Source organism: Chrysemys picta, chromosome 10 (genome assembly GCF_011386835.1).
Source record: "Chrysemys picta bellii isolate R12L10 chromosome 10, ASM1138683v2, whole genome shotgun sequence".
In the NCBI taxonomy this organism is placed as follows: domain Eukaryota; kingdom Metazoa; phylum Chordata; order Testudines; family Emydidae; genus Chrysemys; species Chrysemys picta.
The window spans coordinates 39,607,935-39,621,784 of record NC_088800.1 but is presented as its reverse complement, the minus strand read 5'-3'; the positions used below and the strand labels follow the sequence as shown (position 1 = coordinate 39,621,784).

Below are 13,850 nucleotides of genomic sequence, written 5' to 3'. Positions count from 1 at the left end.
CCTGACAGCTCCCCCCCAGAACTCCCAGCCCCCTACCCCCCCGCTCCTTGTCCCCTGACTGCTCCGATCCCTCTCCCCACTCCTGCCCCCTGACAGCTCCCCCCCAGAACTCCCAGCCCCCCACCCCTTGTCCCCTAACTGCCCCCTCCTAAGACCCCCCCCAACTGCCCCCCAGGACCCTACCCCCTACCTGTACCCTGACTGCCCAAAACTTTCTCCACTCCCCCCAAAAAGCCCCCCCCCCGTTTCTTGACTGCCACCTCCAGAACCTTCCTGCCCCCTGGCCCCCTTACCCTGCTGCTCAGAACAGGGTGTTGGGCTCTGTGCCAGCCGGACACATGGGTGAGCTCCCCAGCACAACAAAACCCGGTCCCTGGCCCTGCACAACAAAACCCGGTCCCTGGCCCTGCACAGGGCTGCGGGACCGGGCTGCAGGAGGAGGAGCTGCTGCCGGCTCAGAATGCAGGGAGGGGGGGTGGGAGGAGGAAGCTGCTCCGGAGTCCAGGCCGGGACTTTCCTGCAGCCCTCCCAGCCACTCGCTCTGCTCTGCCGGGGGAGGGGCGAAATCCCGGACATTGTGAGTGCTTTACAAATTCCCCCCCCGGACGCTATTTTTAGAACAAAAAGGAGGACATGTCCGGGTAAATCCGGACGAATGGTAACCCTATTTATACTAGTGGAACAGTATTGATCTCAGTAGGGTTAGGCCTGACTTTCAGTGAAAGCAGGAGCTGAACTGGCTTTATAGCTCATGGTACATAGAGTCAAAAATTCCCCACTGACCTCAATAAGTATTGGATTAGGCCTGAATATAGCTACATTCTCTGTATGCAGAGAAAAGGCCTGATCTAGTCTCAGTGAGGACTGCAAAATTCTCATTGTCTTTATTGGCAGGACTGTTCCTACAGTGAGGTAACAGCTGGTTGATATCAGAACAGAGAAGCTGGATGCAAAAGTGCCTAAATCAGGCCCCTGAAAATGAGGAAGAGATCAGTAACATGCGATTGAGTTTGTTGAAGTTACCTATGGCACACAGACTTTCAGGCAACAATCAAGAGCATCTCATGTTAATGATTATTATTTCAGAGATTTTCTACATGTAATTCTTAGATATTTTATCAGTTAAATGAAACTATTACATACAGATCACATTTCAGCCAGGTACAAAATAAGCAAGCTGTGGGCATGGACATAAGCTTCCTTTATTTGTAATGAAGACATCTACTCTGGATGGACATATGGAATGCAGCAGAGATTGTCAGTATAAGATAGAGTCCCACTTACTGTCCCTCCTCCCCTTTTACTAGACTGAATATATAACTCTATTACCAATTCTCTCTAAAAACTAGTTTTAAGAACAGCAATACACAGTTTGAAGGCAAATAATGTCTTTGGTTTCCCCTCGCACTGTCTGTCCTTTGTTTTCACCCATTTTAACTTGTGACTTTGAAAAAGGTATTTGTTAGATGAATAGACCTGGTCTAGTAAGACCGCTGAATTAATATTATTTTTGTGTACAACAGTATCAAGTTGTTTGCTAGGAGTTATTTACAAGTATCCAGACAATTGCCAAGTATTAAAGGAAATGCTCACAAATCCCAACAGTTTTATGAATTTTCTTACAAGATAAGCATGTTTCACTATTCTCCTCTTTAAAATATTTCAGGGAGAAGGATACCATGTGATTTAGCTGACCAGCCACACAGCAGGTGACATTCCTCTCTGCAACACTTAAGTTCACACAAGCTTTCTAAATAAGACTTAAGTAGTGCATGGGTATTGAGCTAGCTCTCTGCCAAAAGATGCATTTCAGCCAGCACAAATAGATTGGAAATTTCACAAATGACTCCTAATCTGAAAATTATTCATCCCAGCCATTTAGGAGAAGGCTGGTTATGTTTCTCCTCAAAACCTTTAGACAACTGAGATGAGCCAATGATATTAGAAATAATGGCTGCAAAAATGTGTTCTGTTTACATGTTATACATCTGATTCTATATTCAATATATTTCACAGCCATAGCCAGCTGGTTACATATCAGAGATAATCTTAGGCTAAAGTCGCTTATTCTAAACTAAGACACACACAAAAACCTGGGTGCCTGTCATAAAAAGACTACACCTCAGGGATGTTAAGGGAAGTTCAGCAGAGAACTCAAGATACTCAGTGTAAAACCTCTCAAGATCAGCTGCATGATCAAAGCATGTTGCCCGATTCTGTTGTTTCTACAGGTAAGAATGATGGAGTTGGCTAATTGAAGTGTCAGATGTCACTATAGGGCATGCTCCTCAGGGTATACTTGGCAGGCTTTGCCAATTTTTGAGTCATTTGTAATACAGTCTTTGAATGCCAATAGACAGCAGCAGATAGAGTACATTTACGTCAGAACCTCCACTATGTCAGTACAGATGCAAAGTCAACATGGCTTGTATTATCTTATGCTCTAGAGCATGTCAGCCTTCAAAGCAGTCTGGGTGGTAGTTTCCAAAAGCCAAAATATTGTGATGTTGCATTTCCCCTCCGTGTCCTAGCAATGAGAATCTGCAGCTCACCCAGATTTCTTTACTTCAAAGCGCTGTTTAATCTGGAAGTGCTCACACCTCTTGTGCTTCATGGTCAGTCCATACTGAGGTGTTATGTCTGCCTTCTCACCATCACATACGCTGAATTCCAGTTGCTGGAGCAGGGTGGTCAAGAAGAGGAAGACCTCCCACCTGCCAATGGACTCACCAATGCACTTCCTCTTCCCCAAGCCAAACATCATCACTTTCTCACTCTCTGCCCTGTTTACTTCAGTCCCTTCAGCATTGAGGAAACGCTCTGGGTTGAAGGTAGATGGATCTTTCCAAAGCTTCCTGAAATGGAAAGAGAAGACAGTAGTTGTACCATCATCTGAAGGATTACTAGGAAAGCAGGCATTTCAGCATGAATAGCATCAGAACAGACTCATGTGAAACATGGCAATAGTTTTCAACCTCACATCCCACTACTTTTACTATTCATTCGTGCTCTTACTTTTAGCACTGCAACAACAAAATCCTCTGTGCCAAATTCAGCTCTGGTGTTGCTTACTTGAAAGTTTATGAAGTTACACCAGGGATGAATTTAACCCATTATGTTAGTGACCAAAGGCAATATAGTTTCAGCTGAGGGGAAAACAAGTCATTAATGGGCTCAAATTTTTTTTTTTAAATGATGATTTGAGGTTTCATAATTTGAAATTTTCCTGGGAAAGCCAATTGAATATCAGACCATCCATAATGGACCTATCCATCACAAATCTATCCAGTTTTTTTTTAAAACTCAGTTATACTTTTGGCCATCACAACATCCAATGGCAATGAGTTCCACAGGTTAGTTGTACGTTGTGTGAAAATGTACTTCCACTTGTTGGTGTTAAACCTGCTGTCTATTCATTTCATTGGGAGACCCTTTGTTTTTGTGTTGCGTAAAAGGATAAACAACATTTCCCTATTCAGTTTCTCCACACCATTCATGATTTTATAGACCTGTCATATCCTCCCCCATTAACCATCTCTTTTCTAAGCAGAACCGCCTTAATATTTTTAGTCTTTTCTGGTATGGAAGTCATTCCATACCCTTTTGTCATCTTTATTGCCCCTCTCTGAAGCTTTTCCAGTTCTACTATAGCCTTTTTGAGATGGGGCAACCACAAATGGACACAGTATTCAAGGAGTGAGTGCACCATGGATTTATACAGCGGCATTATGATATTTTCCGTCTTATTTTTTATCCCTTCCTGAATAGTCTCTAACATACTGTTAGTCTTTTTGATCATTGCTGTGCATTGAATGGAAGTTTTCAGAGAACTATCTGTGGTGGCACCTAGATCTTTGTTTGGTGGTAACATCTAATTTGGGGGGGGGGGGGAGATTTTCCCATATGCATTACTGTGCACTTATCAACCTTGGATTTTATTTGCCATTTTGTTGCCCACTCATCCAGTTTTGTGAGATACCTCTAACTCTTTGCATTCAGCTTTGGCTATATCTTGAATAATTTTGTATTGTCTGCAAAATTGCCACTTCGCCCCCTTTTCCAGAAAAATATGTTGAATAGCACAAATCCCAGTAAAAATTCTTGGGTGACCCGCTGTTCACCTCTCCATTGTGAAAACTGACCAATTATTCCTACCCTTTCACCAGTTTCTGATCCTTGAGAGGACCTTCCCTCTTAGCCCAAGGAAACTAAGTAGCCCTAAGTGCCTTTGGTGAGGAACCTTCTCAAAAGCTCTGAAAATCCAAGGTTACAATATCGACTGGATCACCCTTATCCAAATGTTTGTTGAGTCCCTGAAAGAACTGTAAGATTGGTGAGGCATGGCTTTCCTTAAACTAGGTTAGTATAGCAGGCCCAGTATGAACAACATTAGTTACTGTGGCATATGGGTATGGGGAAAGGCTCAAACATTAGTATCTAAAAGCCACACAGGTCCCAGTTCTCCTCTCACAAGGTTGAAAGTCAGAACTCTATTCGAATCCATGGAATTCTACTAGTGTAAGTGAAAAGAATAAGACCCATTGTTTACCAGTCATACAGTAAATCCTCAGTGAGATCGCTCCTCCCCCCCCCAACCAGAAACTTCAACCTGTTTACAGGGTTTCTATTGAAATAATTTCTGCAGCATATTCCCAATAATCCAGAACAGTCATTTAGGACTCATCTAGATTTGGCTTATTGATATAAAGGCATTGGAACAATTTTAGCACCAACCCATCTTATTTGGTCTGACTGAACTTACTCATCATGATTGACTTGCCACTGGTTGACAAACACACAGAGGTCCTTCGGGATGAAGTAGCCATTCAGAACTGTGTCTCTCGTTGTGCTGAAAGAAACAGGGGTTGTCTTAAGTTTAAAAAGCTGCAAGGCCCCTTTCAGGTGAATCAAAGTGAGGTGACAGTTCTAGAGAAGTGTCCGGTTTTGTACATCTTATTTGCATTCCTCAGACTTGTGTTAGTTGATAGCCCATCCTTGTTTGTACTTGCAGAGTTAATTGTGAACATTTCTGGAAAATGGAGGAGAACTTCCAAACCCATGTTACTAGAAAAGAAAGTTCCTGTCACAGGAAATAAATGCCTGTTGAAGTGATCAGGTCACATGGTTTCTCCCAAGGAAGAGAAGAAAACATTAAGACACTATGCGATAGCTCTTAATGGCCCTGCATCAGGTGAATTGCAGGGTTTTAAGTGAAACTAACTGTACTTGGGATTCAGCAGCTTGCAATCAACAACCAGTGCAGCTACACAGATACAAACCCCAACTAAAGCCACCCTTTGCATCAATACAGCCACATCAGTTGCTGGATTGGAGTTAATCCCATGTATAGGTACGGCCACAGGAAGGGTTTGAATAACTAATTCAAATGTGCTGCCAAGTATTTCCCCCCCTATTCATCTTAAGGAGGGAGGGTGCCTTTTGCACTATTCCCACAGAGGAGTATGGTTTACTTGGCTTCATATTGGGAGGTGGTTAAGGTGAACAGGGTAAAGAATTCGGTGTTAGTCTGCACAGGAAGGGGGCTGAGTCAGAAGACCAGTCTCACCGAGCAGCACCAAAAAAAGGGCACAAACCAGCCTTGACAGTTACAGGACTTACCAGTGAGGAATGGTGAAGGGCAGGAAAGAGGAATGTCTGAACATCTCTAAGATAAAAGCTTCTGTATAAAGCAGCATGGGCCGGTCTGACAGTCTGGGTCTCCTCTCTCTGCCAATCGTCTGATCTACAGGTTAGAGTGGAGGAAGAAGTTGTTTGGAACCCAGCCTTTGAGACACAGACCTTGAAACTGTATATAACAAAACATGAACCTACCTAATTCTTCATGAATCTTCTTCTGAATTTCTGGATATGTCACAAGATACATGAGACTCCAGGACAACGCAGTTGTCACAGTGTCAAAACCTGGACAGACACAAAGGAAAAGCATTTAGTCATCATGTGAAGACAAGTCAAAGGAAATTTACAACCCCATGACTTTAGATTTTCATCATTTCTTGGCCAATTTTGCAAGTTGTTAATGTTAGTATCAGTGCGCTTTTTTTGTCAGCTCTGTAAGATTAATCAAAAATGTGGATGTGCCACAACTTAAACTCAAGGGTATTTGAACCCAAAATTTTAGTTCAGATCCATCTCTAGTAGCTTTATCATCCCAACTCTGGATTGTCAACACTAAACAGCAGTACACAACTGTCTCTTGAGAACTTGTTTCATGGTTACAGTTCCTACAAAGTTCTTCAGGGGGACTGAATTGCCAAAGACTCTTGATTCAAGAACTTCTAAGCTTTCCGTTTGTAAAAATTTAACTGCTCTGCTCCTAACAGTAGCCAACTGAAGTATCCTTTATGCCTCAGAATGAGAGTTGCATGAATCAAAGGCCTGGAGATAAATTGGAACAGAAAAATCTGGGATTGCTTTGGATTTGAATGCAAGTATTTTTACCAGCTCCAAAAAGGTCATTGACAATGTTGACAATCTTCTGATCAGAGAGTTGAATGTTGGCAGGTTCATCCACTTTCTTCTCCTGACAATGCTCAATCAGGGAGTCGGTGATGTCTCGAATATTGTCCTGAAATAGGAAAGTCCATAGGTTGTAAAGGGTACCAAATTCCAAAACACTAAGGCAGTTAAACAAGAACAGTCCACTGCTGGAGGGAGGAAAGTCTAGTGCCTCATTGCCACAGGTGTGTGAACTCCAAAGCATGATTACACTGCAGGTTCAGACATGCAAATAATCTTTTCTCCCCTGCAGTTATTAGCTAACAGATAATGCTATTTGTCCCAAGTTATGATAATAGAGAGGACTATATTGCTTCCTACAGAAGCTATGAAACTTAGATTAAAAAAAGAGTTATAATCAATTGAAAACATTTAATAGCAAAATATAGCAATCAATGCCTCTAAATAGTCTGTTTGTAAGAAGTAACTGGGTTTTAATTTGTAAGGTTTCGGTGGGGGAAATGCTATTTGGCTAGAGAGAAGAAGATGTTGCATGATCTCCACTACCTCTTCTCTAACCTCTGCTTCAACTGATATTTGTTTATGAGCCAGAAAGCAAAAGAGAAAAGACAATGAGCAGATAATGAAGGACAGAGCAGGAAAATGGATGCAAATGAATCACCTTCAAGCCTGTTACCTTATCAAAGCTGCTGTAGTGCTCCTTAACAATCTTCTGCACAAAGGAGTCAAACTTCTTATTGAGATCCTTGAAAATTTTCATGGCGCGGCTAGGGAGATACTGGAGCACTGGAATGAAATCTGCAGGGTTGCCAGAGGCAGCCACCTCCCCAAATTCATTGCTCAGGTTTACCATACTGAGCAGCTCCTGGTCATCATGGTTGTAACGCTTGCCAAAGCACATGGCACAGATTACATTGGTCACAGAGACCACCATGTACCGATAGGGGTCAAACCTCTTCTCTTCCTCCATCAGTTGCAGAAACTTTCTTACTAGGTAGTCAGCTTCTTTGGAGACATGCTCCTCGAGGAGGCAGGTGGACGAAGAGTTGGGGCTGGGCGAGACAGAAAAGGTCTTCAGGGCATTCTGGGCCAACTTCCTGCGAGCTCTCCACACCTCCCCTGAATCAGTGCTGAAAGTCAAGCTCTGGCCATCTCCAATATTGCGAAAGCTGTAGAGATCAGGGCGCCCCATGAAGACCTCCCCTTGCTTCACCAGGGCTTGTTTGATGGTGTCCAACCCACTCAGCACCAGCACAGGTCTGGTGCCGATCTGTATCTGCATCACATCTCCATACTTCTGGCTCATCCGAGTCAAGGTCAGGTGTGGATTGCTCCCCAGCTCCAGCACATTGCCAATCAGGGGGTAACCCCTTGGTCCTGAGAGCCTCTTCAGCCCCTTGGGGATCTGCTGCCGGAAGGATCTGATGACCATGAACGTCAGACAGAAGACAGCAGAGGCAATAAGGATCTCGGTGACTGAGATAATGCCCTGGCTTCCCACCAGTGACATTGCAGCCTTCATCTTCAAGGGACTAAGAACCCTAAAATTAAACAAAAGAAGGTACGAGGTAAAGTCCAGAAGGCATCTCAGGTTATAAGGCAGTGTTATCTGATGGTTACTTCATAAAGCTAGCAGTCAGGAAACCTGCATTCTAATCTTGGTTGGGGCACTTGCTTTATGACCTTGCGCTAGTTACTTGGGGTTACGTTATGATGCCCTGTACTCAGACTGAGTAATACTTTTCTGTGAGTTGTCCCATTGATTTTCCCACTTTGCAGTTGTGGGGTTTATTCAGTCACTGAGTTTGTGGACATCACTGCCTTTTAAACACCCCCACAAGATATATAAATGTATGTGCAGCAAAATAATCCTCCTTGATCTTTACCAAAGAGGAGATAGGATAGGACATTTAAGTGTTGCTTTCTAAACATTATGTGCTACATGTTGTACAGTCAGGTTCCCAGAGACAGTGCTTTTGTAGCTTCACCAAGTCAGTGGCATTAAAACAATTTTTATAGTGGGGGGGGGGTGCTGAAAGCCACTGAACAAAACGGTAAGCCCTGTATATGATGGAAATTACTTCAAGCCAAGGGGTTCCGTTTCCCCCCCGCCCAAGTTCCAGCACCTCTGCACTAAGTGACAATATTCATTGCCTTAACTCTAATTTACACAGTGTTCTTATCAAGATGCAGTTGCAAATTTCATTACAACATCTATTTCCCAGAGACTATTTCTACTTGAACCACATTACTTTAAATGACCATAGTGAAAAAACTTGCCACACTGATTTTATTCCTAAATGATCCCAGGACCAGAGATCTTGCTCCTTTCATCCCAAGAGTTATAATACCTTACATTTATATAGAAGCCTTTAAAGGGATCCTAAAACATTTTACATACTACATGCCTATGACAGTGTGCCATTAAACAGCTATAAACAGACCTTGTTGGAAGCTAGCTCCCTGGTCGCTAGGTTATGTCTACACAGGGATAAAAGCTGCAGCTGGTCCAGGTCAGCTGACTTGGACTCAGGCTTGTGGGGCTAAAACATGCTGTGTAGACATTCAGACTCGGGCTAGAGCCTGAGCTTTGGGATCATCCACCCTTGAAGGGTCCCAGAGCTCAGACTCCAGCCTGAACCCAAACATCTACACAGCAAGTGTTTAGCTCTGGAACCAGAGCCCTGAGAACCTGAGTCAGCTGAGCGAGGCCGCCTGTGGGTTTTCTATCCCTGTGTAGACAATACCCTTAGATAGAGCACCCAGGGAACGGGCTGTAGAGGAGGAGGGAGTTAGGTAGTTTGAGCAGGTTTGGAAGGTTAGAAGAGATCGCTTGGATCTGTAGAGAACCTGATGAGTTAATGAGGTAACTAGCTCATCAGCTGGATAGCCGGGAGAAGAAGGCAAGCCGTATACAAGATTGAACCAGGGCGCAGGAGGGGGACTCCTAGCTGCTGCTATATTCAGTTGGTGTTACACTTGGCACACAAGGGAGAAATAATACAGATGCTCTGATGGATTATGTATGCTGTTTAATTCACCCAGGCAGGGTTTCCAGGAACTGAAAGGGACCTGCTTACAGGGCCAAATTCTCCTCATCTTATTCATATGGTTAGTGAGTCCTATTGATTTTCTAGGGGTCACCAGCCCTGTAGCATTCCACCCCAGCTCATCTAAAGAATGCATGCAGGGTTTTCCTTAGAATAGCCAAGAAGAACTTCATTGCTGAAATGTTGCCATTTCTGGAGTGGAACATCATGGTTCCCTAAAAGGCTGTGGCAGTATTATACCAGCATTTACTAGGGGAATGAAGAGAAGGTGCCTTAATGACTTGGAGCTACCAAGGGGAAATTCTGGAGTATAGAAGGTAGTTACCCAAGTTAAAATTTGGCCCTAACACTGGGTCTGCTAGCTCTAGTCTTGCTGAGAGTATCACAGGATGCAGGTCTTTAGTGTTTGATCTCAGTTTAAGATCACCAGGAATATGCACATGTAGAAGGGAGAGATGGGGCTATCAAGATCTCTGTAAAATTCTTAGTATGACCACACCACATTTCTTTATGCCGGGGGGGTGGGGGTGGGGGAGTGTAATCTAAAGGCAAAGCCTAGTTCAGCTTTAGTCAAGAGTCTCCGTTATAACTAGTGTGTGCCTCTCTCCAGAAGGGTCTATTGAATGAGCAGCAGTCTCTCTACTTACAGCACCAGTACATAGTAGCGCACAGATTAGACACTGATTCCTTTCATGTGTTTGTTTCTGACACACTAGATCTTATCAGTTCCAAAGAGCACAGTATGGTTGTTAGTGTCACTATTCACCCATTAAAGATTGACATAGGGGAGGGAGTGCCTCTCATTTCCACGAAGGGAGAGATATAAGCTAGTGAGTGAGGAAATCAGTCCAGATTTTTCCATCTCCTAGTTGACACTGAAGGAAGAGAGTCTGCTCATTCACTGAGAACAAGGAGATGATGTGTAGACTCTTTAAAAGGGGTCAGTTCTCCTGGGTGGGGGGTGCTTTTTTTAAGTCACCAGGAAACCCAGACTGGACTTTTGTGCCCATCACTGAATGGACATTTGCTTATTTCATGCAAAAACAGGAACAGTCTTCCTAATTATTTAGTGAAAGGAAATAATTAGAGACTAGGAAAACATTAAGCGGTGGATTTCCACCCCTACAAGGAAGCCAGACAATTCCCAAGGAAGACACTGCTTCCCTGCAGAAGCGAGGCACAGTGGGCAGAGGTGGATCTGAAAATAAGGGTCTCTCATAAGATGTCCTCCTTTCTAAATGTCCTATCTTTGGGGACACTTAAATCAGACCATCTGAATTGATCTAAAGCAAATTTGTGGGGTTTAGAACAGTTTTGCCAGACACTATTTACTTCCCTTTGTCTACATTTCTTGTTCCTTCTATAGGAGATGTCTAGGTTTTGAGTCATCCCCCCCAACAAGCATCCTATATTGCTTACTCATCCAAATCTTAAGGAAGAGAGGTCAGAGCCTTAATATGGGAACCCTTTGGAAAACTCCTCTTGTACACCCACACATACAAACCCAGCTTGGCTAGAGTGCTCTTAACTGATGAGATTCCCATCCAGACAAATAAGTCAGTGGCAGAAGATTTAGGGCTCCATCCTTTTGCTGTTGAATGGAAGTTTTGCTAATAATTTTGACAGGAGCAAGACCTGGCCTTTAATTATTGCCAAAGATATATCAGTGCAGGATGTTGGAGATGACTGTTTGCATGACTTCTTGCTTGTGAATGTGGGAGACAGAGTTATAACTGACCCCATGGTATTTCATCTGCAAGCTACATGCTCAGGGGGATAGGGTATCATTCCAGCTATTAGGTTCCACTCTGATTTTCTGCAAACAGTTTTTAGCTTGACCTGATAATGCATCACACGATAGCTCAGGACTCCAGGTAATTTGAGCGCCTAAGAAGTTCTATCACTAGTGGGGGAGCGGGGAAGACTTTTCTACATTATATGTGCAAAGCCACCAGACAGACACATTTATCAGCCCCCGCCCAGCGTTTACACTGCGGCTGGATCTGCAGAGAAGCACTGCAGAGACGGGGAACGGGGGAAAGCAGCCTGCGGTACCTGTGCGTCCCAGATGCTTGGCGCAGCTTGCCGTGGAGACCTCTTCTAAGGAGTCGGGTGCTCCTGGGTGCAGCTTGGAGATGCCCGTGGTCTGCGGCTTGTGTGTGTGTGTGGAGAGATACAAGGTGCTCCTCCCCAGCAACTTGACTGAAGTGACACTTTCTGCCAGCTTTATATGCGCCTCCTTGCACCCTGATTGGCCGATCATCCTCCCGTCACGTGTCAAAAGTGTGCACAAAGCTTCCAACTGCAAAGTAATGACTAGCAGCTCCATCCCCATCATAACAACCGCTGTGGTTTGCAATGGACAGGATCCCCGGAGAGCGCCAGGGATTCGCTCCGAGCAGCAGCACAGACAGATGTCAGTGCAGTGCCAGAAGCACTAAGCAGGGGCTCTCCAGCGCTGAGGCCGCTGCGCCTGCTGGAGGAAGCGCGGGAGAAGGGGCGGTTGGCTCAGTCCATGCAAGAGCGCGACTCCTCCATCCTGCTTCTGGAAACCCGAATCCCCGGGTCTCGGCTGTTGCTCGTCCTTGAGCTCACTAGCGCTGGGGAGTCTTTATTGGCAGAGGGGGAGGCGGTCGGGTCGGGTGGGCATCTCTGTGCCCGGAGTCGTGAGGGCTTCAGGAGCTCAGCTCAGAGTGTTTCCGAGAATGCTGAATGCGCCTGGTGGCTTTGGTGCGCAAAATACCCAACCAGTCCTAACCCTCCACCCCAAGAACCCTGTACAGCAACACATCAGTATCCAGGGCAGAGGCTGGCGACAGCGGTGCCCGACAGCTTCTATTGCCCGGCGCAGCCCTGGGGGATGGGGGGGGGGAGTCACTAGCCTAACCCCCCACACCCCCCATGGCGCGGGGGTGCCATTCTAGCGGCTGTCACTGTGATCTGTGAGAGAAAGAGGTGGTGGTGGTAACCTTTTTATTGGACCAACTTCTTCTGGTGAAAGAGACAAGCTTTGGAGTTTACACGGAGCTCTTCTTCGGGCGATCTCTGTGCAGACACCCTTCCCCTTAGCACAGACAGCTTAGCGCTTCGCTTCTCGTCCTCCCCCGCCAGTGGCCCCAGAAGTATCCTCCTCTCCTGAAGTTACTGACCGGCTGCTCTGCTCCAAGGGACATTCTCCCCACAGGGCATTGGCCCCCAGTGAATAGGAGAAACCTCGTTGTTCTTTGATTTCTCTCGGAAGGGGCCAAATATTCATACCATTGCAACTGTAAAGAGAATCGACCCGGGTTGCCTTTGCGGAGCGCGGAGGGTGTTGAGCAAAAAGCCGACGTGAAAATGCCTTTTATTATTAGAAAAGCGGGGGCCTGATAGCCAGGCCAAAGGATTCCTAAAATCCCGAGGGCTGGGGCATACCCACTAATTAGCCACTGAGCCGATTAGGGGCAGAGCCACATCCCGTGTGTTTCTATAGCGTCTGTAACATGCCCGGGCGAAGACAGTAACCCTGGAAAGTGGGGTTCGTACTTGGAAAGTTTCATAGCGGGGGTATGGAAGGAAAGTCCCATTTACACACCTTCCCCCCACCCCCATCTCACCCTGGAGGGGACCCGCTGCTCTGTTCCTCTTTCGTTTGCCCCAGGCACTGCTCCATTTCATCCCAGGGCTGCAGAGTAGGGGTGTCATCCCTGATCACTGGGGAGCAAAGTTTTCCTGGCCCTGGAGCGAGGGTTCCGGGGAGTTGGGGGCCGGGGAAAGAGGGGCCGGATTGTGCGCCCAACGCAGGGGGTTAACGTTGTTCAGGCAGCAGCTTTCTGCCCCTGAGCCGGGCGAAGTTAAAGATTGGTGAGGTTCGCGTGAGAAGCGCTTTGGCTCCGTTTCACCACTTTCCCCGGGCAAACAAGCCGGGAGAGATTGGGGAGCAGAAGGGGAGGGGGAGCTGCAGGGGGATGAGGCGGTGGAGCAGGGGGAGGGGAGGTCACTGTTCCAAAGGCACCTTTTGCAACGTGGCAGGAGGGCGCAAGGGCAGATTAGCAGGAGCAGGGGACTGCACGAATGGGCAACCTGTGGGAAGCCCCCGATCCTCACGGAAAGCTCCCAGCAGCCACAGCAGCTCTGATCACGCGTGGGGGGGGGGGGGAGGAGATGACAGCACAGCCAGGTGCTGCTTCCACACTAGCCAGGTCTCTCTTAATTTGCAGTTAAATCGAGTGGGCAATGAAAGAGAGACAACGTACAGTAGGCGCGTCTGCAATATCGTCAGCTAATGCAGGGTCCGATCCGGATCCCCCTGAAGTCATTGGGTAAAAACACCCCGCGGGAGGC

At 46.0% G+C, this 13,850-nt stretch overlaps 1 protein-coding gene across 1 annotated transcript; it reads right to left on the bottom strand.

Moving 5' to 3' along the window:
- Nucleotides 1–1,062: 1,062 nt before the first annotated feature.
- Nucleotides 1,063–11,725, bottom strand: LOC101948352 (cytochrome P450 1A5). The gene is made up of 7 exons (XM_005309233.4): nt 11,583–11,725; nt 7,154–8,018; nt 6,460–6,586; nt 5,833–5,922; nt 5,620–5,743; nt 4,763–4,849; nt 1,063–2,855 (listed from the first exon to the last, which is right to left on the bottom strand). The coding sequence occupies exons 2-7, from the start codon at nt 7,997–7,999 to the stop codon at nt 2,549–2,551; spliced, it is 1,581 nt and encodes a 526-aa protein (XP_005309290.3). The 5' UTR covers nt 8,000–8,018; nt 11,583–11,725; the 3' UTR covers nt 1,063–2,548.
- Between the last annotated feature and the right edge of the window lie 2,125 nt (nt 11,726–13,850).